General features: G+C 40.8%; 1 protein-coding gene across 2 annotated transcripts; it reads left to right on the forward strand.

The window, feature by feature from the left end:
• The first annotated feature begins 872 nt into the window (after window positions 1-872).
• dnm3a (dynamin 3a) lies at window positions 873-26,834 on the forward strand. 2 transcript variants are annotated; one of them, XM_042482840.1, is made up of 21 exons: window positions 873-1,500; window positions 4,273-4,346; window positions 5,102-5,251; window positions 5,368-5,571; window positions 5,774-5,872; window positions 7,024-7,184; window positions 7,261-7,403; window positions 7,490-7,625; window positions 7,803-7,870; window positions 9,036-9,174; window positions 9,274-9,360; window positions 9,452-9,522; window positions 9,615-9,675; window positions 10,708-10,734; window positions 11,478-11,591; window positions 16,135-16,244; window positions 21,099-21,210; window positions 21,847-22,008; window positions 23,820-24,043; window positions 24,123-24,281; window positions 26,440-26,834. In XM_042482840.1, exons 1-21 carry the CDS (start codon window positions 1,340-1,342, stop codon window positions 26,471-26,473), a joined length of 2,496 nt encoding a protein of 831 aa, XP_042338774.1. In that variant the 5' UTR covers window positions 873-1,339; the 3' UTR covers window positions 26,474-26,834. The 2 variants fall into 2 exon arrangements, with proteins under 2 accessions (XP_042338774.1, XP_042338778.1); XM_042482844.1 differs by lacking the exon at window positions 10,708-10,734.
• The last annotated feature ends 1,019 nt before the right edge of the window (window positions 26,835-27,853 follow it).

Consider the following 27,853-nt stretch of genomic DNA (forward strand, 5'->3'; position numbering starts at 1 on the left):
GTTCCTTATCAAGGTGAAGTGGGGTAAAAGTATACATTTTGTTTAGGAAATGTTGTAAAGTAAAAGGTAACAGAACTATAAAAACTCATGTTAAGTGCCGATACTCTCAAAAACTCATGTAACAAAGTATCATGTCTTCTGTGACATACTTTACATCACAGTATTTATCACAAATTTCCCAAGCTTTCTCACAATGAAGACCAAAACGACTATCAATTAATCAATCAGACTTCATTTGTAGCACTTTTCATACAAATTAATACCCCCCCCCCCCCCCCCCACACACACACACACACACAATACAAATCACAAAATAAAAACACAAAAAACAAAAAATCTAAAATAGTACTCATTAAAACCAGAAACGAGGAAATGTTACCATACGTAAGGAAACACCAGAGGCAGGATAAAACTTAAAAATAGATAGATAAAAATAAATAAACAAGTAAAAAAAAATAGATACATAAGTAAAATGATAATAGCAATAATATAAATAAATAAGTGAAATACTCCAACTGTAAATGAGAGGTAAATGACAAGATAACAGTGCAAAATAAAATAATAAATATGTTGAAAAATAATAAAATAATATAGAAAGTAGTAAACTGTAAAACAGACTAAATTATATATATAAATAAATAGTCCATAGATGCAAATTCAATTAAAAGCCAAAGTAAAGTTTAATTAAAGCCACACGAACAACGGTAGGCCTTGAGTTTGCTTTTCATCTAGATGAAGGGACAGTAACTCAACTTATTGTGCCTCTAATATTTTTGTTGAAGCACTTCTCTTTTATTATTTGAGTATTTGTCTCTGAGGTTTGTGTCTGCTGCACGAGGGGGTTGCCCAGTAAAACTCGCAGATTATCGCGCATGCGCATTAAACTTGATTCCGTTAGCTGTCAGTAGAATGTTTTCCTCCAAACCCTAAACCAACCTCTGCTCCGCCACCGCCGACCAGCTCCTTAAATGTACCCGGAGTCAAGAAGAAAGGACACACTCCGGACTTTTGGAGTTTTAAAACAACAAAAATGTCCATAGCGAACTGTTTTCGGAGACTTGGGGTGTGTGAGTACAAACTCGGACTCTACCGTCGCTGCCAGACGCACTGACGATAACGTACTATCAGCTTCTGAAGTTACGGAGCTTTTTAAAAGTTGGCACCGTCCTACAGGAAGAGTAATATCTATTTTTGGGTTTTGTACATGACAGTAACGAAAGTGGAGCATTTGTAAGTAACCATTAACTATGGTGGCCACTTTAACCAGCAGTGTGGTGTAGAAACCGGAGTGAAACAGGATTTACAGGAGCAGGGCGGGGAGCCCGGCTGCTCCGTTGCGATGGGCAACCGCGGGATGGAGGATCTGATCCCGCTGGTCAACCGGCTCCAAGATGCCCTGAGCACCGTGGGACAGAGCTACTGCCTCCACCTGCCGCAGATAGCTGTGGTGGGCGGCCAGAGTGCGGGCAAGAGCTCAGTGCTGGAGAACTTTGTGGGCAGGTAAGCCTCTCTCATGACCTCTGAATGAACCTGAACCGCAAGAGATATTATCAATTTACACAATCCCCCTTAACTGTACTTGCTATGGTGGAGAACATCTTAGATATCTCAAAAGGTAACATTTTTTCTAATGCAGCACCTTTTTACCCGGGGTTTAAATTAAGGGTCGCCAATACTGATTATTGGTAATTATGAGACTGATAACAGATATTTCGATGCGATATGCATTTACAAAAAAAAAAGAAAATCTTTCTGTCAATATTTAGATTTTGGAATAGCCTATAGTAAAAGCCAACACAAAACTTTGTTGAAATGCCTTTAGCACATGTTAAATCAAAACTGAAACTTTACACATCATATGCGGGCAGTTCCCAGCAACTTTTTTTTAATGAAGTCTAGTGAAATTTAAATGGAAATGATTAAATTGAAATAGCTTCCTGAGGTTTTACAAAGTCAAAGTCCCTCCTATGCTGACACTTTCTGTGCACTGTTTGATTTAATTTTATGGACAATCATTGAAATGAAACACAGATACAGATAATAACAAAATGTCAAACATCGGCCTCAATAATTGGCTAGGCCGATAAAACTGTTGACCCCTATTTTAAATACTGTTAGAAATGGTTTTGCTAACCTCTTTGAGATCTGAGAAAATTGGTTTTTTTTTTTTTTTTTTCAAAAACATAGGAAGAAGGGAATGAGCAACAAAAGAAATGAGCCAAAAATAAGCCCAGTATAATGTCTTAAATCAGTCTTTCAAAAGTCTTAAAAATACAAATACATTGGAAGTAGGATGTTCTGAATTGCCTTTTTTTCTGACTTTGCATTGTAAATCACAAAATAATTGGTAACCCTTTTTTTTTTTTACTAATTTACTAAACTCCTCTTATGGGAAATGAAGCAGTGGAATTATCCCGCATACAGGAGTGAGGCACACAAAACCAATAATAAAAATCAATAATAAATGTTAGGTATTTTACCAATTCTAACCAGATCTGACTTTTCACTTGACCCAAAATGTCATGTTCTTTGTTACAATGAATGTTTGGGCAAAATTGTTCTTAATTTCAGTAAAAAAACAATGGTAGAGCTAGAAATGCCAGATATTTCCCACTTCTGTTGGTAAACAAAATAAATACTTGTATAATGATATATGTTCACTCTTTCATGTGTTCTGCTCTAAAAAGGGTTGGGGGCTTTTTCAACATTTGATAGATAATCTAACATTATCTTTTTAAAAGTCATATTTTATGTTACAATCCCTCTTCAAGTTTTGTTTTTAGAAAATTGGCCTTAAACTCAATTCTGAATGCCATTAAAAAGTCTTTAAAAATCTTAAATTTACCTTACCTTAAGCTGCAGGAACCCTGATTCAGTCCCTCAATGGCCAAATGAGTTGAAAGGCAATGCTACTAGAAAGTGTTTAAAAATCCATTGTGCCATTTTACTACTCCTGGAAAAAACTAATAAAATACCAAATAATGTATAAATTATTATCAGCTGAAATGGGATATTGTGATGTCTACAGATTAATAAATGAGAACTCATAAAAATCTAAATTTGTAACAGCAACAACTGTGATTCAGGGGCTGGGACATGTTTAATACACAAGGGATCTATGTTCTACTGAATTAAAACCAGGACTTCAGGCAACTACTGCAAGCAATAACAATCCACTTCTGCATTCACTGTATTCATGTGTCACGGTCTCCACCCAGCACAAGCGGATTTAGTTACTAGTCTGAAGCGGTGGATGCCAGAGGTGGAAATTTAAGTGTGACAGAAGCCAGTGCAGCACCTTATCTCACCAACATGCGGTGTCGGTGTCGATGAACACGGCTCTTGAAAACGCGATGGCATTCTTTCTGTTGACCTACAAGGCCTTCAGTCAATCCAGACCTCAACTGCCTGAGAATAATCCAGCCTACTCATGAATAATAATGTTATTTTGGTAAAGTTTAAATGCATGTGAGACAATTCAATTTGTGAGGAGGAGTCGGAGTACTTCCATCCTGTCAGGAAGGAATGCTGGAGCGTGATTTCCTAGTTTCAGGACAGTGGCCCTCTGTGACGTACATATTGTCCACAGCAGCAGAATGTGTGGCGTTGCCAGTAGCTATAGAAGGCTATTAATGCTGGCTTTCCTGAGTGTGTACTGATATTTTATCACACGCCTCAGTTCTTTGTCTCAGCTATGATTATGTTATGACACCCCTTCTGTGGGGGACTGTGCCAGCTGTTTCATCTGGGACAGGATGCAGTAAAACAAACTTCCTGAATCTGATTTTAATAGGAAAGAGGAGGATAGTTTCCTGTGCATTTCTGTTTCTTACAATGAACGATACATTTAGCTTTTAATCTTTATATAGGGTATCTTGGAGGGTTGATCATATGGCAAAGATTTTCTCAAGATGCCTTATTGAGCTACTGATATTTTGAATAGTATGACTACTAAAATACAACCAGAATACAGCTGACTATTGATACTCACAGTGCTTAACAAGGTGTGATTAGCGTTCATAGCATTTGTTGTTAGTGTAATGGTCAATTTGTGCATGTGCCATATGTAAAGTCATTTACATGGTGTGTGTCAAGCTAATGTTGCATATACAAGCTTGCATTGACATAAATTGCAATGGTATTTTGTGTGTGTGTGTGTGTGTGTGTGTGTGTGTGTGTGTGTGCGCGTGTGTGCGCGCGTGTGTGTGTGTGCGTGCGTGTGTGTGTATATATATACTGTAATTCTCCAATGCATTCTTTCTTTTCCAACAGAGATTTCCTTCCACGGGGTTCAGGAATCGTCACTCGCAGACCTTTAGTTCTCCGACTGCTAAGTGCTAAGACTGGTAGGTAGAACATACATCAGTGAGTCATGCAGGCTGTGCAGTGTCATTATTAAGCTGCCACCAGATGGCAGTATGCTATTTTATAATGACTGAGCCCAACTGATGGAGCAGATAGATAGATAGCTAGATAGATAGATAGATAGAACATGTAAAACAAACAGAAAAGATAAAAATAACACAAAATGGCAATAACAAAAATGGATGATAAGCTTTACTCAATGAATAGATTGAAATAAGCAACAAAACATTGAATCTTACATGTTCCAAAAGGAGTAGGAGGAAGTATAAACTTTTTATTACCTACCCCTTCTCAGTTAATCAGTTAATTAATTTGTGAACACACAGACGCATACAAACATACACACGCATATCCATATACTTAAATGTATATATACACATGTTCATCTGATACTGGTTCAGAACCGATTATGTAAGTTTTTGGCTGTCTTGCTTCTGCTGCATAAAGGAAGGTGGAGGGACATATAGCATTTTAATTATCGAAAAAGTAACATCATAAGGCTTTTAGAAATTAACAGGAAGAGTACAGTTACATACCATTTATGTATCCTGTTGTATTATATTGTGACCCTTTGGCCTGACTCACAAAAACCTTTTAAACACCCAACCTACAACACCACCCTGGATAAAATTGATGGATTGATGGGTAACTCCTTAAGTAGCTCACACAATCACATAATCTATCTACCATTGTTTAGTGATATTTTCTTTCTCCTTCTTATTGTGTGTCTTTCCAGAGTACGGTGAATTTTCCCATTGTAAGGGAAAGAAGTTCACAGACTTTAATGAGATCTGCAAAGAGATTGAGGCAGAGACAAACAGACTCATAGGATCCAACAAAGGCATCTCTTCTGCCCCCATCAACTTAAAGATTTATTCACCACATGGTAACAAAATGTGTAATCACACATCTATACCTAAGTTCATTTCTCTGACATGTATGACCTGTGTGTTTATTTGTACTCTTCTGTGTGTGTGTGTGTGTGTGTGTGTGTGTTGGCAGTATTGAACCTGACTCTTGTGGACTTACCTGGCATCACCAAGGTGCCCGTAGGCGACCAGCCGGCAGACATAGAATACCAGATACGAGACATGATCATGCAGTACATCTGTAAGGAAAACTGTCTCATCCTGGCTGTCACGCCAGCCAACACTGACCTGGCCAACTCTGATGCGCTGAAACTGGCCAAAGATGTTGACCCACAGGGTGAGCTGTGTGTGTGTGCGCGTGTAGTTTCACTGTGGCCTGAGAGTAAGGCTCTGCACACTAATGTCGTTATGTGGATTAATTGTCACATTATTACCTTGAAAATATTAAAGCATTGCCGTATTTTATTCATACTTCTTCAGGTTATGAAATTATATTTGGAGGCTGTAACATTTTTTTCTATTTTTCATCTTTTCTTCAGGCCAGCGCACAATTGGTGTAATCACTAAACTGGACCTGATGGATGAAGGAACAGATGCCCGGCAAATACTAGAGAACAGGTTGCTTCCCCTACGCAGAGGTGTGCTGCCTATGTTTGTGAGCATGTCTGTGTGCCTACTATGTATATGTTGAGCGACCTAGCTTTAATGCAGTCACACTGCACTTAGTGAAGACTCCTCTGAGAGGACCGGCATAATGAAAGACATCATTCAAGCTTCAAATTTTGCAAAAACTTGTACTCAACAATGAACTGAATAGATTTTAGTGGTCATAGGTCAAAGGTCAATTTCACTGTGACCTTGTCTCATATTTTTGTAAACACGATGTCCCTAAAACACATCAAGGTTTTTTTTTTTGGTGGTCCAAGGTCACTGTGATCTTGCATCTGTTATATTCTAATGAACAAAATATCTCAAGAACCCCATCAGGGAAGTTTTTGAAAAATTTGGCACAAACGTCAATTTGGACTGAACAATGTATTGATTAGATTTTGGTCGTCAAAAGTCAAGGACATTGTGACTTTGCATCTGTCTCATTCTTGTGAGCATAATATCTCAAGAAGGCCAAGAACAACTTGAGAGAATTTCCTCAAATTTGGCACAAACGTTTACTTGGACTCAAGAATGAACCGATCACAATTTGGTGGTCAAAGGTTAAAGCCACTGTGACCTTACAGAATAATATTTTTGACCACAACTCTGAAAAAAAATGTATATAACAAATAGACAGAGACACAGAGATGATATGAATGACTAGTAAAAATGTGCATGTGAGAGAGAGAAGTGGGGAAAAAGGCAAGGCAGGGAGCTCCGGTGGCAGTGCACAGATTGAGTAAAGCACCACCAGGTGCTGGCTCCTTCATGCTTCTCCTACAGTGCTAATGCATTAGCCATGGAGGCCCATTGAAATAACTGCCCTTGTAGCAGCATAGAGCTGAAACATTAGATATGGAGCCTGGTGCTATTACATCTATTACTGTGCTAAATAGGGGATTTGGCCCGCTTTGTACCACATGCTCTGCTGCCTGAGAAACATATTCATTTCCTGCACGTATGCTACAGTCTTGATGGAACAAATGACGGTCTGGGAGGAGTTCCCAAGGACACGTTAGAAAATGCAAGTTAAATCTGTCTGACATCAGTGTCTAAATTGTTCCTTCCTTTTGATGCATATTGTCTTCTCGCACTGATCACATGATCTTCATTTCCCTTCTCATTTCCTCCTCCGTAGGTTACATCGGGGTGGTGAACCGCAGTCAGAAGGACATTGACGGGAAGAAGGATATTAATGCGGCCCTGCTTGCAGAGAAGACGTTTTTTCAGACCCATTCGGCTTACAGACACATGGCTGAAAGAATGGGCACCCCATATTTGCAAAAAATACTTAACCAGGTTTGAAATCCGAGCACCCATAAATAAGTAAATAAATTATGTGTTTTGTGTTTTTACTGATAATGTTTGCTTGCAGCAATTGACAAACCACATCCGGGACACTCTGCCAGCCTTCCGCAGTCATCTGCAGAGCCAGCTCCTGGCCTTGAACAAAGAGGCTGAAGAGTACACACACTATAGTCCTGATGACCCTGCACGCAGGACCAAGACAATGCTACAGTCAGTCAATCATCCTGGATGTGTTCGTGTGCCCATTTGTTGTCTTTGAAATGATTTATGTGTCAGCGTGTCGCTCTTTGTTCCAGGTTAGTTCAGCACTTGGCTGTCGACTTTGAGAAACTGATCGAGGGCTCAGGCGACAAAGTAGACACAGCTAATCTGTCAGGAGGTGCTAAAATCAACCGAATCTTCCATGAGCGCTTCCCCTATGAACTAGTCAAGGTGTGTGTATGTGTGTGTGTGTGTGTGTGTGTGTGTGAGAGAGATTCTGGGTGTGATTTTTGTTTGTCTTTGTGCATATAGAGCACTTGTCAGACAGTAACTCCATTAATTAACTGTGATGCTTAACTCTTATTCCAAGCGTACAGCTTTGACTGAGCGTACTGTGTTTGTCTTCAGATGGAGTCAGATGACAGGAAGCTGCGGCGGGAGATCAACTATGCCATCAGGAACATCCATGGTGTCAGGTGTAGTATAGCAGCTTACCCTTATGCAATTTTTCATATGATATCTTATAAAAATGCAAATACAATAGTTTGTATGATATCTAACAAATTAGCCTCCCATGAAAGGCATCGTCACACTCTGTATCCACGTAAAATTATACAGGTTTGGTTTGGGCAAGTAAAGTTACGTAGGTTAGGTTTAGAAAAAAATTTACTTTTGCACAGGTTATGTACTTTACATGAGGTTACTTACTTTACATTAACTTACACAGGCTATGCAGAGGAAAGTAAAGTTATGTTATTTAAGGTGTAGGAAGATACATTTAAGTAGCTTGCTCTCTTTGAAAAACATTAGAGGGCGGCAAGCAACTTAGAAATACCCCAAAAAGTTCGAAAGAAATGAATAAGATGTTATAAGGGAAAAGAGAGTAACCTCAAGAAGGTGCCAAAAAATTATTTTCCTCTTTTTTTTTCTGTAATATCATATTAAACAAAGAATTAAGAAAATTGTAAATATAGTTTTCTGCACATTTTTCTTTCATTTTTTTAAATTTCATTGTCACCTTTTACTTTTTTTGCAGTACCTTTGCTTGCCGAGTTGCTCTCTGTGTTTTTATGTATTTTGAAAGAAATCAAACCAATTTTCTCAGGTTTCAGATTTTAAAATACTTGTGAGAGGTGTCTAAATGCAGCATAAGAAAACTAATGAAGGTCCAGGTGCTAAAGACTTAACGTAAAGCTATGTACGTTATGCTCAGTTACATTAGGTAAGTTGTAGGAAGATAAAGTAACATAGGTTAGGCTTAAGAAAGTAACATACATTAGGTTTAGGAGATGAAACATGGTGACGGTGTACCTTAAAATAGCACAAAGTTTACTTGGTTTCACACAGAACACCTGAGCCTGTCTCCTTACGCAGATTTTCACTTTTACTCATTTACCCTTACTCACTTTATTTACTCCCATCAGTGTATTGGTCACATAATAGCAGCCTTCTTGACCACAGGGTTTACATACAAATTACTTATTTAAGATTAAGTGGGTTATATAAAAATTCAGCCTGAGTATAGTGTTTGTTCAAATGCTGTTACATCATTCACAGTTTTTAGTAATGACATTTTTTGTTGGCTACATCCAGTCTACACTTTTGTTTCTTCCTTTCCTCCATCTGCCTCTCTTTCTACAGGACAGGCCTGTTCACTCCTGATATGGCCTTTGAAGCCATAGTGAAGAAACAAATGTCAAGGCTAAAGGGGCCGTGTATTCAGTTTGTTGAGATGGTCAGTCGAGAACTCATCGCCACTGTTGGCCAGTGTATCAGTGAGGTATAAATATGTGTGTGACATGTTCTTTTGCCAGCCACTGTGCGTTTCAATTTTTAGAACTGTCTTATATCTAACATCTGGTCTGTTTTCTTTCTGTAGCTGAGTTCCTTTCCCAAACTGCAAAATGAGACAGAGAGAATCGTAACCACTGAAATCCGAGAGCAAGAGGGTAAATGCAGGGATCAGGTGATTCACACACAGCTGGACATTGCATTCGCAAATCAGTTTCAGAGTTTTTTGTGTTTCTCCAGTTAATGTATGTCTTCTCTCTGCCCAGGTCTTGTTGCTCATTGACATACAGCTCGCCTACGTTAATACCAAACATGAAGATTTCATTGGCTTCACTAAGTGAGTAACTTTATCAGTTTTAATTCATAAAATTAACTATTAATACTAACACCTCAACAGAGTAAATAACATGAGGTCTTCCTCTCCCTCAGCGCCCAGCACACGTATAACCACAGCAACAAGAAGACCGTTGCAGGGACTACAGGAAACCATGTAAGACTTTCTATATAATATATATTTATAAGGGGATACGACTTGAGCATGCAGCAGGAAAATGCTTATTTACAGTTTATGTAACTGTGCTAACCAGGGGCCATCATTTGATATACTAATGGCTTCAGATGGACTCAGTTGGCCAGCACCAGAGATCCCTGCTGAGGATGCATCAGAATGACTTATTTACAGTAGTGTCATCACAAGGTTTAGCTGCCAACTGAATAACCCCACAGTATCCCAAAATCTCATACTGTAAAGATTCTTGCTTTCTTCTCATCACACTTTAATTATAAAAATTAAAAGTAAGGCTGGCTATACATTTTTAGTCTTGTGTGGCATCCTTCTTATCAGAATCATCTTTGTGACTTTAAGTAAAACAAACATAAGTGCAAATTTGTGCATGAGATTAATTCATAAATTGCCAGTGGTTCACTGCCAGTGGTTCTTTGCGATGCAGTTTTTGAGTGTGCATGGTTAAGAACATTTTTTTCCCTATCCATCTTCCTTTTTTTTAAAGTAATTTCACTGTCCCATGTATTGTGCAGTTATCAGCTTTAATCAGAATTCATATTTGCAGAGAAATGAGATATTGAGTGATTTTTCTGGGGGGATTAAGGGTCAAATTGTGCAATCAGAGTTGATCTTGGCTTCTAATAGGGATGCCGTCAGGCAAATTAGGCTTATCTGTTTTTTTTTAATTTCTATCTGTTATGATTAATATGTAACATAATATTTGTGTGTTTGAAAGCGGGAATAATTAAAAACACAATCCCAGTATGACTGAGTGAGGAGCCTTGATGTGTGATAATGAGATTTGTTTAACAGCAGTTCATTTTAACCACAGCTTAATAAATAAAAAGAATGGTATTAGTTATTTACACAATCTGTCATGTTGTTTTTATAGTAGTAAACTATTTAATAATTAATATCAGTGTCATCCCAAAACAACAACAACATAATATTTCCCTAATATAACAAAAACATCAACTCCATCTTAATTTTGCTCCCTCATCTCCTGTTTTTCTCCAGGGTGTGGCCCCTCCTTCAAGACTAATAGTAGGAGACCAGTCCTTTAAGCTTACTCACTGTCTGCTGCCTGTACTGGAAATATTTGTGTGCAGGATTCAAGCTTAAGGGCATGTTTGTTTTTCTGTTAATCATGTGTTTCATCATCTGCAACTGATAAACTGCTGATGTTGAAAACGCTTCCCCTCTTACAGTGTCCACAGTTTCAGAATTCTCTCTGTGTCTCAACCTTATGACCTTCTGCCATCTTGCTGCTCCATAAATATCTGCAGATTTTTACATTTCCCTAATTTGCAGGATGTCTTTGTCACTTCTTGGTATCTTCATGTCATCTCATATTTCCGGTTTCCTTATTCAGCACACATCTTTCTTCCAGTCTCTCACATCCTATTTTTATCTCCAAATGTGCTTGGTTACTTTTGTTTCCATGCTTACTTTTTATGTTTACCTGTGCATCTACTTGTAGTTTCCTCTTCGACCACTTATTTCCACTGGTGATTGGTAAAACGTTTCGGTGACTGGGCCATGGCTGCATAATCTGTGTCGTATATCTCACAAACGTCTAACCTGCAAACATCTTGTTTTTCCTACAGTGTCAATTGTCTCTGACGTTTACTCTTGTTTTCCTCAGCAAGAGTCCACTCTCGTTGTGCATCCTGCCTTACAAACATTCGTATGAATTACATCTTGCTGTCTAATATTCTATAAAACCACCGTGTGATGGCCCTGTCAGTCCTGCCGTCTAAGCTCCTTGCTCTTGGCTGTTTGTGCAGGTGATACGCAAGGGCTGGCTGACCATCAGTAACATCGGCATCATGAAAGGTGGAGCCAAGGAATACTGGTTCATCCTCAGTGCAGAGAGCCTGTCCTGGTTCAAGGATGATGAGGTGAGGCACTCACACTTGAAGCAATTAGATTACAATTTGAACGATATTTCAGGCAGTAGATTAAGAAGAAAAAAAAAGTCAAAACACAGCAGTACACTGTTTATTAACACACGTTTATTAACACATATCTCAGCTTGAAACACCATCTTAATTGGGAGGTTGAGAGATAATTAAGTGGAGAGGGAAATCCCTCATCTGTTCATATTAAGATATAGTAGTTAAGTAATTGGAAGAGCCCGCTTTTCTGATGTCAGTGGGGCTGCCATCTGTCTGCCTGTCTGTGCCTGCTGTACAGGAGCAGAAGGTCTGCACAGCAAGTGTAGACAGGCAGACACACCACAACAGTCTCATCCTGCCACAGTTGATGTCATGGGAAGAAGGAAGGGCAGAGTGCAGGAAGTGAGGTCAGAAGTGGGGAACACATCGCTGCATTTGTATATGGATACAAAAACAAGTACCTGTAAACACTCACATCTGGATGAACATGCTGTGGGCAATACTGTTGTGAGCGAAACTGAGTTGTGTATTGTTTGACAGACATAATTGAGCAATTGGAAGAAACAAATTTTCTTGTTAACTGCACTAAAATGACTCTAAGGCCATGTTGTGGATTAAATAAGACACTAATTTTAGGGAAGCTTTGTGGCATGTGACACCAATGGAGGCACAACTAAAAGAGCATCTTTAACGCTCTGCAGCCAACAGTTTTCTTAGCTTTTCTCTCCTGCCACCTGGACCTACTAGTGTTCGTCCCGCTCCCCGCTCACTCTTCCCCTTACTCCCCCTTTTCTTCCTCTTCTGGGAGTTCAGGCATTTGGAGCGGCTCACTCTGACACAGCTGGAGCTGCCCCAAGCCAAACTGAGACACACACACATGCACGCACAAACACACACAGTGGACAGACTTGTATATACAGTATACAGTACACATGCGGAGTTTGATGTAAACAAACTGGCATGCAAATAGTGGAGAAAAATATACACTCACTCAGACAGACACACGGTCACTTTTCAGATAAACACTGAACCTCTTGAACACAGTGTTCCCAGACACCACTCCAGGCACGTTGTACACACACAGTGTTATAGGTTTCCTCTCGCTGTCATCTCCTTAGGATCAAATCAACTCGCACAGAGACTCAGCACATCTGCGATAAATAAAACAAAGACAGGCGAGGGAGTATCTGTTGACCACATTAGAGCAACAAACGTAGGCTGTCACGATGAGACACGCATGTTTCTAATATGAAAGCCTAAACCTTTAATTATTTTGGTGCAGCTGCACTCATCAGTGTTTAATCCTTGCACCTCTTCACTACATTGGAAGGTTTATCGGCTGTGTTTTGGAAGGCCTGAGTGCAAAAGCAGTCACCCATATTATCACAGAAGATCAGATCTACTGGCCTCACACACACACAGTCACACACGCCAAACTTCTGCTTCTTCTCTTTTCCAGTTCCCGCTCTTGCTTTCCCCGCCCACACTACCTTCCACAGACGTTTATTTTTTCTTCGAATACAGCCCCCCTCCCATTTTTTTATTTTCTTTCTTTACCTCTGTTGCCTTTTCCTCCTTCTTTCTCTCTGTCTGTCTCTCTGTCTCCCCCCTCTTTCTCTCTCTCCCCCTCTCTGTGGTTGGCAGTCTCCCTGGGACTGTGCACATTCCTGGCTGGAAAATCTGAAGCTTTGTCCAAACACCAGCTTCCAAGATCTGCCCAGAGAAATCCCACATGGCTGTTTCTACACTGCAGACCTCCCCCCTTTGACTCCCCCCTCTCTTCTCTCAACTCCTCCACAGTCTCTCTCACAAAAACCCCTCTCACCCCTTTCAACCTCCCCTCTCCATCCCTGTCGATTGCTTCTATATACTATTTTTTTGAACATCTTTAAGGCCATACGGTGTATCTCCTTTCTGCGTACCTAAACAATTGTACCCTCACGCTGACCTCATACTGAGAGTGCAGTATAATAGTTCAGAGTTTAATCTCCACAGCACACTGAACAGACATACATTCCTTCACCCCTTTGCTGCCAGGCCTCCACCAGGCAGTCTGAAGAAAAACAGACGGCTCATGCATATACACTTAATCTACACACTCCTGTGTGTGTGTGTGTGTGTGTGTGTGTGTGTGTGTGTGTGTGTGTGTAAGGCCTGTTCCATATCTCAAATCCATTAGTCTAGAGGATGAGGAGACACAGCTTCAAACGCAGCAGCTCTGATGTCCGATACTTCACGACCACCCTGGCACCACTGGGAGTATGACACATGCATATACAAAACAGTGCCGTGATGTCTGCGAACACAAGAGTTATCACACTGCCACACAGATGTGCACGCATAACTCAAAATACCCAATGAAAGGCACTCTGGAAAAATAAATATTTTAGAGCGTCTCTATAATGAATGTGTGCAAATGAAGCTCAATTAATTAGTCAATTTATCGCTTTTCTGCCTTAATTATTGCAAAAACAGTCAGTCACAAGTTACAGTTTCTCTTGTTAAATGTGATGCATGTAAACTTCTCTGCCTTGTGCGCATATATCACTAGATTTTAACAAAGACACTTAATTTAAGGTGACAAATGCTCCAAAATGGATGTCATTATGTTTGACTTGAATATAAAGTTAATGATTGCATTCTGAAGAGTTTAAAAGCTTGGTGATAGCAAATGCACATTTAAAGGCATTTGCAGCCATTCAAACAAGAAATATCAGAGAATATCAGACACAAAATTTGCCTCAGCGTAGAGTACATGCAGGTTTTCATGCTGTCCTTGAGTCTTGCAGCTGAAGCACTTCCTTGCACAGTCTAACCAATGTGCAGACTACTGTACACCAGTAAGATCCTGAACAGGTAGTCTGAACACTGGGATGACGGAGCAGGACCCTGTCTCGCATTCTCTTCGGCCTCGCCTTTCCCAGCTCTGGCTTTTTTTGCTAGCAGTCCTGCCACTGGCAGACGGGATTCGGAAAAAGATTTCCTCCGTTATTCTTCCTTCTTATCCTGTGTCGGTGTTGGCGGGGTCGCAAGGCGAGGGGTCTCTCACACACATCAGACATCCACTCCAAAGGGTGTCCCTCCTCCGGAGATGTGAGTGTCTCTCGAGTCGAGCGTCCGCAGGGCTGTGTCCCGGCGTAGTATCCAGTCTTGACGTGGCACATTCACTCATTCAGCTAGGACTCTGCCTGCTCACTCGGGGAAGGCGTAAGGAAATACGGGGAGTGAGAGAACGAGAGAGAGTTAGGGAGGAACTTAGCAGCCATATATGGGTTGATGGGACCCATGGGGAATCAACTTTGGAGTGGTCTGCAGTTTCTCCCCACTTCTCCTGCACACTCTCTCCTGTTCTCGATGTTCCTCAACTCTTCCTCTTCTACTCTAGCAAAAATCCACCTCCCTCTATCCACCTCTATCCCTCCTCTTCCTCTCTTCATCATCTCTACTTTCTATTTCTACCCCATCAGAGCACCCTATACTCTCTCCAGTCTCCTCCCCCTCCGTCCAAAGCGATCCCAGATGTTGCTGTATGTGCGCCAATCCCGTTCTGTCATTTTTTTTTCAGTCTCTGTTACAGGAAGTGGGCCCCTTTGGAAAAAAGGAAAGAGGAACGAAGGAAGAGAGTCGTAGGGTTCAGGGGAGCACTGAGAGAGGGAAGACCAAAATGTACTAGCAGCACACTCACATCTCAGACTGCATGTGTGCTGAAATGCAGGCGCGCACACTCGCATCCACACAGACAATTTTTAGCGCATCCTCTTTTGCAGTTTTTTCTGTGGAAGTCAACTTTCCTTTCCATATTTTTCCTCCCCTTACGACACCCATGGCTGTTCCTCAGCCTTGCTGGAAGCCCCCTTCTCAAAAGGTAGAGAAAGCCGGAGCAGGCCGGAGAGGAGAGATGAGAGATGAGGGGGAAGGGCTTCACTTTAGGAGAAATGTTGTGTTAGAGCTTGAGTCTGAGTAATGACTTTCACATGTGGGCCCGGCCTCTCTCACTCTTTTTTTTTCTCCTTCTCTCATTCCCTCCCTCCCTGCTTGAGTTCTCCGTACCCTGCCTCCATACTGTCTGGTTCTCCTCACGCTGGCCACTCCACTCCTCCAACTGTTCTCTGTCATTCATAAGTCCCCGCGGTGATGACAGACTATAGACTTATGGTGTCCCCCTTCTCTCTCCCGCCTCCCACCTTCTCTCTTTCGCTAGTTAGTGGGTTGTTAATGTGAGTCAGTCTGACAGGCAGACACATCATTGCGTATTAACTCAGGTGCTCGGCTAGCACAGCGTTCCCCATCTCCTGTTTTCCTCACCTTCTGACGCTTTTCCTCGTACAGTTAACGTTTCTTGGCCTCTTTCTTTCTCCTCTAGGGGCAGGCTGAAAATATTTATTACCAGACATGCAACTATTTTTGCCAAAGCCCCCAACTTAACTGTCTTCTGTTGTTTTTTTGCTATCAACACCTGTGCTACCTCTCTGTGATGTCGTATTTTACTCTACATACCCCTGTCAAACTTTATCTCTCCTTATTCTGTCTCTTTTTTCTTTTTCAGGAGAAGGAGAAGAAATACATGCTTCCTCTGGACAACCTGAAGCTCAGAGACGTGGAGAAGGGCTTCATGTCCAGCAAATTTGTCTTTGCTATCTTCAACACAGAGTTAAGGTTTGTTTGTGTGTGGCTGGAGGCCTGAGTGTGAGTCAGAGAAAAGGGAGTTCTGTTCTTGTCACCTGCTCGCTGAGGTTTCAGCGATATTTTACAGGGGTGGACTTGTCGGAGGAGGAAAAGGAGGAGATGTCAGAGTTTGCCCTTCCTTTGACCTCTTCCATTCAACTTTGCCACCGGAACTGAAAGTATATCCAGTGGATGCAGTGGGTTGAGTTTTTTTTTGCTTCCAAGTGTATGCCAGGCTGTTGAGGGCAGGGCTGGGTTTGCTCGGTTTATGTGTGTGAAACAGATTGAGAAAGACGGAGAGACAAAGAAAGAGCATTAGTGAAAAAGAGAGAGAGTGTTTAGGAGCTGGAGCTGACCCAAAGCCTGGCTGATTGTACCAGAGCATGTGGGCTTTGTTTATAATTCTGTGCTATGCTGCATTCGGACACACAAACTTGATTTATGTGTGTGTATGTGCATTTGCCAGTGTGTGTGCGTGTATGTGTGTGTGTGTGTATGTGTAGACCACAGCATACCGACGGCAGGCTCATTAAGCAGCTAATCAAAGCCAGAGAGCTTGGATCAGAGATGAGGCTGCTCTTGTTTGGAAAGAATTGCTCGACTCACCACAAAAAGGAGGGAGAAAGAAGAATTGGAAGGGCTAAGAGGAGAAAGAAAGCGGGAGAGAGAGAGTATCAGAGCCATCGGCCAGGAATGTGTCAAAGTCTGTCCTATGGCGCCCCCCCCCCCCCCTTCCTGCGCCCTCCACTCTCTCTGTTTCTCTTTCTGTATTTGCATGTGTGTGCCGTGCGTGTCTGTGTGTGTGTGGCAGACATTGCAGCGGTTTTGTCCCTGTCTGACAGTAATCAAAAACCTCAGGAAACTCTTCAAATCTAAAGCAGTCAAGGATCTGGGCAGAAATTCCTCAAGATGAGTGAAAAAACTCACACTGACTGCAAACTGAGGAGAGGATAGCGTTGGGGACGGGAGTAAAAAAAAAAGTCTGAGTGATAAATCAGCGTAGAGAACAATTTTGCTTTGTGTTCGCTTGTGTATAAAAATGTTAGTGTCCTGATCTTAGTGTAATAGCACTGTAGTATTGTCATCGTTGGCCCGGCTCCCCGTCCGTTAGCCACCACACCCTGACTTATTAGCCTCACCCATCCTAGCCCAGCCATAAGCTCACAAACCGACGGCCTTTTCGTGATCTTTTTACATCATTCTCTGCTGCTGCAGTCTTTCCCTGTTTTTTCTTTCCATTTCTGTTGTCTCCCTCGTTCTCACACGCACACCAAGGTTTCACATATTTGAGGTTAATTGCTATGTGTTCTGTATGTGAGAAGGGAACAACAAAAGGAGGAAAGAAACAACTGAGTGATTAAAGAAAAATGTTTAACAGATGGGCCGCAGCCTGCTCCAGATCCTGCGCTTGTTTCTTACTTTGCTGCGCCGCTGCAACAGCCGAAACATAGAGATGGTAGGATGGTGTGAAGTGAGAGGGAGAGGTGGAGACGAAAGAGGAGCTGGAGAATGAATAACATTAAAACAGATGATGGAGACAAGGGGATAAATTGGGGTTAAGGATGTCAAGCACAGCAGTGGACTTTTTTATTTTGTGCGTTTTTAGTTATGTGTATGTGTGTAACTGCCTATTTGCAAGTGCTTGTGTGTGTGTGTGTGTGTGTGTCTGTCTGTCTGTGTCTGAGTGTGTGTGTGTCTGTGTCCTCAATACTGTCAGTGAGTCATTCTCTCTTGACATTCTTTTGGATTATATGTACAATATCACGTTTAACGCTTTGAAACCTGAGGAATTTGGTTTGATTTCTTTCAAAAACATGGGGAAAAAGCAATGAGAAACTTAAAAAGACATGGCCCAAAAAATACTAAAAAAATTGTAAAACATTACAAAAAATTTTTGAATATATAATTCTAATGATTTTAAGATATTTTCAAGTCATTTTCCCTAGTTTTTGATACATTTCTAATAATCCTCGCCTCCTTTTTTAAAACTTATTTTAAGGTCATTTTCTTCATCACCTTTTACTAATTTCTTGTAATTTTGGGACATTTCTTGCCAAGTTGGACATTGCCTTTTGCCCCCCCCCCTTTTGCTTGGGATTTGTTAAATATCTTGTGAGAGGCGTCGAAATGCAGCACAAGAAAACTGATGTCGAATCAGGTTTTAGAGATTTAAAGGATCAAATTTTAACAACCTGTTTCACTCTATTTCCATTCTGTGGTTCTGTGGTTGAATCTGGTGCAGCCATTTTACATGAAACCCAACAACCGGTGTTACCCCTGCACCAAATGATTTGCACAATATGTGGGAGGGGGAAACAGGTGAGTCAGTGCACCACTTTAAGGTCCAGTGTGTAGGATTTTGGGTGGTATGTTGGCAGAAATATAGCAGAGTTATAACAGAGACTGTGCAGCAGTGCATCAGGACACTCAGCGGTAGAAGTTGATTGAGGAGTTTTGGCACCACTCTGTTGCGTCTCAGGGTCCTTTGGAAAAACAGGCGCTGCTGGGAGTTCTTGACCGGACAGGAAGCGTTCAGGCTCAATGTCAGGTCCTCTGATATGATGACTGCGGCTCCACCTCCTCCCCATTGATACACAGTCCAGTGTGATGTGTATTTTTGTTTTTCCCGAAGTCAATTTCTGTTGGGTTTTTAATGTTCAGGTTAGATTCATTGTCTTTGCACCATGCAGGCAGTGACTGGACCTCCTCCCTGTAGGTTGTTTTGTTGTCACCATGTATTCTTTAGTTTACAATCACCTGAAAATAAGAATCATTGTGTTTTTCTTACCTTAGAGTAAGTCATTTACTGTATATCTCCATAGGAAGCAGGTGCCCGTGCACTGACACTGCCATGTTGCACTACCATGTTGATAACAGTAGCTCAGAACAGACAAACCAAACACTGGCTCCAGATAGGGCCTTTTGTGTTTTTGCATCAGCCACCTCTGAGACCAGCAGAGCAGCGTTGGAAAAACACTGATTTTTAAAGTAAAACTGCATTATTCAGTGTTTTCATTACCTGGTCCGTGTGTTTTGGAGAGGAAGAGACCTTTATGGATCATTTGACTCCTGGTAAAACCTCCTGAAAAATGGGTGCTGAGGGAATCCTAACTGGGAGTTCACGCTTGGCATACAGGAGAAGTTTCAGGTGGTTTCAATAGACGCCACTAAATTCGACACACTGCTCCTTTTGATAGGTGAGCATCATCTACATTAGACAAGACTGTGACAGCTGCAATGTTAATAATAAAAGTAATAATAATTTTAAAAAAGAGCATGCATGCTCTGGTAAATAGGGCCTAATAATTTCTAATAATAATCTAATTAGCCTATAATTACTTTGGCTAATATTGTAATTGTCATTATACATTGTTATTCTCATTTTCATTGAAAAACATTTTAAAATGATTATGGTGTGATTTTTTCGGGGATTTATACCACACAAGGATGGTTTCTTAAGTCTGTAGAATATTATGTGTTGGCCAGCATATCTCCACAGCACAACAATATTTGATAGATTAATTATTTATTCCTACTGGCAAGTAATTAATTTTAATTTAATTATTTTGTTTTTATTATTTTACATTTCATTTACATTACATTACAGTTTACAGTGCAAACTTTTTTTTTTTTTACAAACACAAGAAATGGTACTTCACACATACAATCTTGTCATTGAATCCATTTGAAGATGTAGGAGAATCAATAGAATTTTGTATGGGTGATATTTTCCTTCATCAGTTGGATTCTGAGTAATACTGAATCTAAGACTCCAGTTTATTGTTTTGTTTATTCATAGAGAGTGTTTTTGATGAGCTCACATGATGTGCACAAAGGCAGCCTTGTTCCAGTAACATTTGACTTGTGTACAAAGTGGGTCAGGAGCTGAGTAAAGAGGAGGTATTAAGAAACATCAAAATCAACCATGTGATCTTTTTTCTTTTTCTTTTTTTCATCATTTAGCTTGTGAAGCACACCACACATTAACTGATAATAGGCGATTGGCATCATCATCTCAAAAGTACTGGCTCACAGGATACTTGATAAACTGACTGATAGAGCATGTGGCGTATGAATTTGACAATGTTTACTGACATTGTTTAGTACTACTGGGGACGACTTTACTCTGCTCTCACAAAATGTGGAGCAACAGTTTTGTTCCACTGAAAGTGAATGTGGTATGAAAGAGGAGTCGGCAGTAGCTACAAATGACTGTTAACATTGAAACTATCCCACATATTGTGACTACAACTGTGGATTCATCACCTACACAGAGTTCATAAGAGAAACCAGTCATGTCTTTTCTAAAAGTTGAGGGTTCTTAGTTTGGACGTGCTAGTCTAATATGATCACAAACCAATCTGTAAGTATATGTTAATACACAAGATCAGCATGTCAACCTTACCTATTCTAGCCCAACTGGATAGATTGCATTGTTTTAAAATGGGGGGTGAGAGGCTGCCAGCTGTACCACGGGCAGAGAGGAGGAGAGCCAGGGTGTTTCTGAGGGGGATGAGCAATTTTTTCATAAGAGAAGAATGCGGCGACAAGCATTTAAAGTGGCAAAATGAATTAAATTCCTTTGTTTAGCAGTCATTTTAGCACCCTCCCAAGGGATGCCAAACATGGCAATCTGAGGTGATGGGTGTAGAGTCAGTTTGAATATCTCTGATATAACATTAAAAAAAATATCTCCAGTATTTCATCAGACTCAGGCATGACCAAAACATGTGAATCAATTCTGCTGTGGTTATGTGTGTGTTACTCTGTATTTTGGAAAAGTATTAATACTGTCCAGGAAGCATAGTTTTTGGAGATGTCTGACAATGTCCCACTGATTTGCAGGAACGTGTACAAGGACTACAGATGCCTGGAGTTGGCCTGCGACTCTCAGGAGGAGTTGGACAGCTGGAAGGCTTCTCTGCTGCAGGCCGGAGTCTACCCCGAGAAAATCACCGTGAGTACTCTGGCCCCTAATTCAACCTAATTAAACCCAACCCTGACCTTAGCTGTGGGGAGCTGCACCTGAGTGTGTTTCACCTTTTGTGTTGTACGCACTCGAAGGCTTCGCTAACCTGAAACCCCGGCCATAACCCCAAACCCCTCTCTCCATGTTCCCCCTTCTCTTTCCCCTGCCAAAGCAAAAAAACGAGTCCCCCACCCCTTCCATCTCGCTCTGTCGTTGGCTCTTCAGCACAGCATTCTTGGTCCATGATGTCACTACAACATGTGTGTATGTGTGTGTGTGTGTGTGTATGTGTGTTCTAGTCTGTTTTTAATCAGCAGTTCCTCGTCCCTCACCCCAACTCCCCCTTTTCTTTCTTCTGCCCATTCCTCTTTACCTCCCTCTTTTGTGTTCCCTCTTTGCTGCTCTCTCTGTTCCTATCACAGCGGCTTCACACTTCTTGTTGTTGCAAGTATTCAACAGATAACGAGATATGGATATACACGTAATTGCTTCATTCATCTGTATTAACATGAAATCACCAGCTGTGTTATCTCAGCGGCCACCGCAGCGCTGTACACCCAAACTAAATCTGCACAGTGTGTGTTGCAGTTACTCCCACTTCCATCTTGTGTGTCTGTCACCCAGGTGGACGGGCAGGGAAACGGAGCTCCTGAGAACTTCACTGACCCTCAGCTGGAGCGTCAGGTGGAAACCATTCGTAGCCTTGTCGACTCCTACATGAGCATCATCTATAAGACCGTCAAGGACTTAATGCCAAAGACCGTGATGCACCTCATGATCAACAGCGTAAGATATCCAGACCTCGTTACAGAAAGTTACTAAATCTAAAATCAGATCCTATGTTAGTTTAGTTTGACTTTGGTATTACAGAAGCAGGTTTTCTTACTGCATGTAGGAAAATACTTCTATCACATCTTAGGATAGGTATTTAGCTGTTAAAGAACCCCCCTAACTTAGGAATTTCCAAAGTTTTAAATAAAATAATCCTTTATTAGTACCACAATGGGGAAATTTGCATTGTTACAGCAGCAAGGTGTGAACAAGATAAATAGTATAAAAAAACAAGATGCCAAACTCAGCAGTTAAAAAATATTTACAGAAATTGCACATGGAAATAATTGCACACTAAGTTAGAATGGCAGATGGCAGCCCTAAAATTCAAAATAATTGCCGAAAAATGGCAGCACTGTTGTGCGGTCCATATGCCAATGACAAAGAAGATAGGGAACGAAAGCACAGAAATATAATAACTGAAAAGCCACTCAAACCATATGGTAATGCTGTAAAGGTCCAGTATGTAAAATTTAGTGGGATTCAGTGGTATCTGTCTTTTCTTGGTTAGAATACCTTCAGTGTTAAGGAGGTTTTCATTGGGAGCCGAATTATCTGCAGAGATCTTTTCCTCCCTAAAACAAACAGAACAGGTTATTTAAATCAATAAGAACACTAAATAAAGCATTTCCATGTTACAAATCAGTGTTCCTCCTACCCTGTTTGGCACATTGCAGACGGCCCACTTGCCCAGCATCTGCAAATTTTTGCGCACCTATTTTCTCTAATAATGAAGTGCGTGCTCAACTTATTTCTGATCCAGACAATCAGGAGGTTTTTACAGGGAGCCACAATATCCACAGAGCTCTCCTCCTCTCCAAAACAAACCGACCTGGTGACTTAAACTGGTAACAACACCAAATAAAGCAGTTTCAAGTTACAACTGACTATTTCTCTGAAGCTATTTGGCACGTCTGAGATAGGCCGTTAGCCCAAAACCTGCTGAAGCGTGCTCATTTTTTCGCTGATAATTTAAGATCTGCACGTTCAGAAGGTTTTTATCAGGAGCCTAATGTATGCAGAGATCTCTTCCTCTCCAAATCAAACAAACGTGGTGATTTAAACAGGTAAAAATGCTGAATAAAGCAGTTTCACATCAAAAAATCTGTGTTTTTCCAGCGGTATTTGGCTTGTCATGGAGGGCTGTTAACTATGGTGGCCGACGCAAAATGCAAATATCCCAATTGAGAGCCAGAATTTGCTTTGTCCGTTCTGGGCTACTGTAGAAACATGACCATCTCTCTAGAAAATGACCTGATCCCTATGTAGATAAAAACGGCGCAGTATAAGGTACCAAAAACATGCTAATTCTTATTTTCAGGTGATTATACACTCAAGAAACATACTTGTAATATTATATTCCATTTTTGCCAATATATCCTTAAATCCTACAAACTGGACCTTTGAATTAAGATAGGACAGGGAGCTAGGATATTTTTCTTTGAAAAGGCCAATTTTTGTCTTTTTATCTGTTATGAATCCAAAGCGTATTGTTTCTGAAACTTTTTGAAGTGACTTTGTTTTGCATTAATATTCATCATACCTTGGCCATTAGAATCTGTGCCTCTTTGCCTACAATGCAAGCATTTCCCATTTCAAACACAATTTGACCACATTTCAATGACTTCAAAAAGAAATGAGAAACCATAGTAAAAAAAAAAAACTCTTGAAGAATTTAGATCCATAATCCCAAATCACAGTAAAATATCACTTTACAAAGTCCAGCATTTGGACTCGTCACAGCTGTTTATAATCGCTCTCCGTAGGTGAAGGAGTTCATTAGCTCTGAGCTGCTGGCGCAGCTCTACGCTCTGGGAGAATGCTCAGCGCTGATGGATGAGTCACCGGAGCAGCAGCGGCACCGGGAGGAAGTGCTCCGCCAGCACGCCGCCCTGAAGGAGGCGCTCGATGTCATTGGAAAGTTCTCCACCTCCACCTGCACTACCCATCTTCCTCCACCTGTGGACTCCTCCTGGATACAGCCCCCCAGGTACAGACGTACACACACAGTTAAGTGATGCATAGATGCTACCCCACGCCTGTCACTTACAGTTCTCCTCGCCACCCAGTCCAAAACTCCTTGGGAAGTCAGCGACCACTGGCACGCCAGCAAATCGAGGCCCTGCACCATCTGCCCCTCGGGTGCCCACTCACACCGCCTCCCAGAGCGCTGACGGCCTTCAGCAGCCCACTCGCCAACCCCACCGTCCTCCACCGAGTGTGCCAAGGTGAGTCTGACACCACACAGTCTGAACTCTGACCTTTTACATTATGATGCCCTCCAGTGTGACCCTCAAACGCACACACTGGCATCTACACACACTCCCACACACACAATCAAACCTTGCGCTGCAGAGGCGCAGGGGCAGAGGGAGTTGTTATTTGAGCTGGGTGGGGGTCTGCTGGAAAATGTGTTTCTCATATTCTCTTTCCCATCAGCCTCAGCAGACAGGACTTCTCTCTGTGCAGCTTTCTACTGGAGCCAGAGACAACAGGCTGAGCGCTCTGTCAAGTTTTCATCTTTCTCTCTGTCCTTCAACCCCCCACTTTTCCCTTCTTTCTCCTAGCATGCATTTGTTTTATTGCCCTCCCCAGTTTCCCTCATGCAATAACCGTTATTTTTTTCCCTTTTTTCCCCCCCTTCTTCTTTTTCTTGTACATTTCTTCACTTCTCCTCTTTCACTGGTTCCTCCCCTGCTTTTGGCCTGTCTCTCCTTTTTCTCTCTGCCTCATTTCCTCTGTGCTCTCCAATGGTTCTTTAGGTTCTTTCCCGCATAGTCTTTCCTTTCCTGAGTCTTTCCATCCAACCTTATGCCTCTTTTGCTTACTCAATCTCTCTCTCTCCTCCTATAGATTTACAATACAAGCGGCAGGAACTTACTTCTATAAGTCTATTTTTACCTCCTACATTTGTATTCGAATCAATGTGAAGTCAAAACTGCTCATTAATGGAATAACAATTAACATGTGTGGCATTATGGCAAATAAAACAAAAAAACTTGCCAAATAAAGATACAGAAAATATGCACATGGAAATTTTTTACACAGAGCTCCAACATCTGGATTAACAACTTGCTAAATTGTGCATCTCTCCAACCTTTTCATGTTCCCTTATCTGCATTATAGTAATCTCTAATAACCTTTGTTTCCTCACTCATATTCACCCACTGTTTTCACTGTTTTTCTTTTAAACTCTGCCAAACCCATATAATCCTCTATGTAATAGTTTTTGCAAGTTTTCACATCTTTCATGGCATGCATCTGATTCAGGGATCAGGAAAAAAGGTCACGCCACAGGCCATTTAAAAGGAAAAAAATGTTGAAGGGTCAATGCGGGTTTACAGCTGTAGTTGAGACATAGCTCGATGTTTTAAAGATTTTATTCATTCAGGGAAAAAATGAGCATATAAATCTAAAAAGCTGGTATTTATTTCCATTTGAAACTTCACTCTGTGGAATAAAATGTATCATCTAATAGTTCTGCATTAATGTTATCCTAATATTGTCTTTACTGCTCTGTGCTAAGATAAACTATTACACAGGCCCCCAGAAAAGCTGCTCCCCCGTGCTGCAAATTTTTCCAGTGGCCACTTGCTGCATTGCAGCGAGAAAAATAACCCTACAGCACAGAAAGCGTTTTCCTAGGCTACTTATGCAGTAGAAAGACACAAATACTTTTGAAATTGGTGCTACATGACCAGAGAAAATGGAAAAAAAATGTGTTTGCTCAAGAGGTAGAAAACCTAAAACTACCAGAATGCAGGGTGCCTTACCAGACACTCCTGCTGGTGAGTGACAGTCAAGTGAAACAATGTCGTATTTCAGTTAAATGTTAAAAAAAGCTAAAGAAGCTTAAAAAAAAGCTTCTGAAAACATATACAGCTCAGTAACAGAATTTTGGTTTATATTTGATCAGTGCTGCTTAGTTTTACTTTTTGATCTCTGTTCTTTTCTGCCGCCATTTTTATTGTGCAGAGAGCACTGTGACGCCCACCTCCTGTTCACCAACTCTCACTATTACAGCTAAACAGTGCACTAAAATATGTTTCTGGAATCATTTTAGACAAGAAATTTGGCAGCGCAGTAACATAACCTTAATTTTCACTAGATCAGCATTGACTAGTTTTACCGTCTGATTGGATTTCGGTTCAAGTTTGAGAGAAAGAGAGAGGGGCAGGTCTGTTTAGGGGAAAAGCACTTAAAAATTGTAATATGTAATTTCAATGATAATTATGAATATAGTTTTTCCCTCGCTTTTTGCTTTTTTCCCTAGACATTTTTCATTTCAAGAAAAGTGATGTCTCTCCAAGTTTCGAAGGGTTAAGTTCTGTTAATATGTTTATACTGAACCTTATAATAAAATTTTTGATTGGATCTTCTCTACAGGAGGCAACCTCCAGCAATTCCAAACGTGAAATAACCGTCCTTTCTGCTCAGAACTCCATTACCCATCTACCCCAGTGATCCTTCCAGCTGCAGCTCACTGCTGCCCAGAGACACTCATGACCTGTGTGATGTGTAATCCAGCTGAAGCACTTCGCTGGGCTGCTCTCGATCTCCTCTGGGAGCTGCTGTCTGCAAAATTCACTGAGTCTTGAGCCTGTTTTGTACATATTATCACGGCCATAAATGCCGGAATGTGCTCGACTGTCTGCAGACTTTCCTCAAGTGCCTGAACGTTGTGTAAATAGAAAAAACTAATTTGAGTTATTCTGCTTAAAGAGAATGCACATACAGTATTTTCACTGTTTTTAAATAAACAGGTTTTATTTTTGAATATGTAACCTGGTTTCTCATTATTTTAAGGTGAAAGAAATATAAACTTTTATGTGCTTCTGTAGTTAAAAGGAATAGTGTAAATCAACAGTGTGTGGCTAACTAAGATCCAAAGACCGTGGATGGATTACTGAATGGACCTGTCAGGTACAGGCCCAGGAGCCCCAAAGTGTCAGGGCCCCCCTGGCCTCGACCTGCAAAATGTCACGCATAGAGACACATACCAACCAGAGGAGACTCAAAATGACCACAAAGATATGCAAAAAGACTCAAAATAACAACGGAAAGTGCAAAACAACCACAAGAAGACACAAAATGACCAAAGACAATTACCTCAATGAGCCAAAAAGATTATTTCAAAGATCCACAAAACCATAAAAAGATGCAGGACTATAAAGAGATGCAAAATGTAACTTAAAGAGACACAAAATGACCCCCCAAAAAACCTCAAAGAGCCACAAATTTTTCACAAAAAGCTAAAAATAAAAAGATGTGTAATGTGCAGAATGACTACAAAGAGATGCAAAACACACACACACACACACATGCACAAAATGCCCCACAAAGCCACAGAAAAAGGTTGTTTCTTGTTCTTATGTAGGAGAGGCGTCGGGGGCTTCTCAGTAATGAAATATTGCTCAGTACATTTACTCAGGTACCATACTGACAAACAATTTTGAGGCACTTTTCATTTTCTTGAGTATTTTAAATCCCATGCCACTCTCTTCTTCTACTCCACTACATTTCAGAAAGAAATATTGCACTTTTTTCTCCATTACAATTATCTGCTAATTTTAGTTTGTAGGTACTTTACAAATGAATCTTTTTGAGCACAAACCACATGAAAATATGAAAGTGCTTGCTTCTTTTTAAAAATTGATTTAAAATGTTCTGCATCAAGTACTTTTACTTTGACTTTTAATATTCAAATACATTTTTCGGATTGTTCTGATATATTTATGTGTTATTTTTAATGCAGGACTTTTAGTAGTAGCAGAGTATTCTGACAGAGTGGTATTAGTGT

Source organism: Plectropomus leopardus, chromosome 3 (assembly GCF_008729295.1).
Source record: "Plectropomus leopardus isolate mb chromosome 3, YSFRI_Pleo_2.0, whole genome shotgun sequence".
Lineage (NCBI taxonomy): Eukaryota > Metazoa > Chordata > Actinopteri > Perciformes > Serranidae > Plectropomus > Plectropomus leopardus.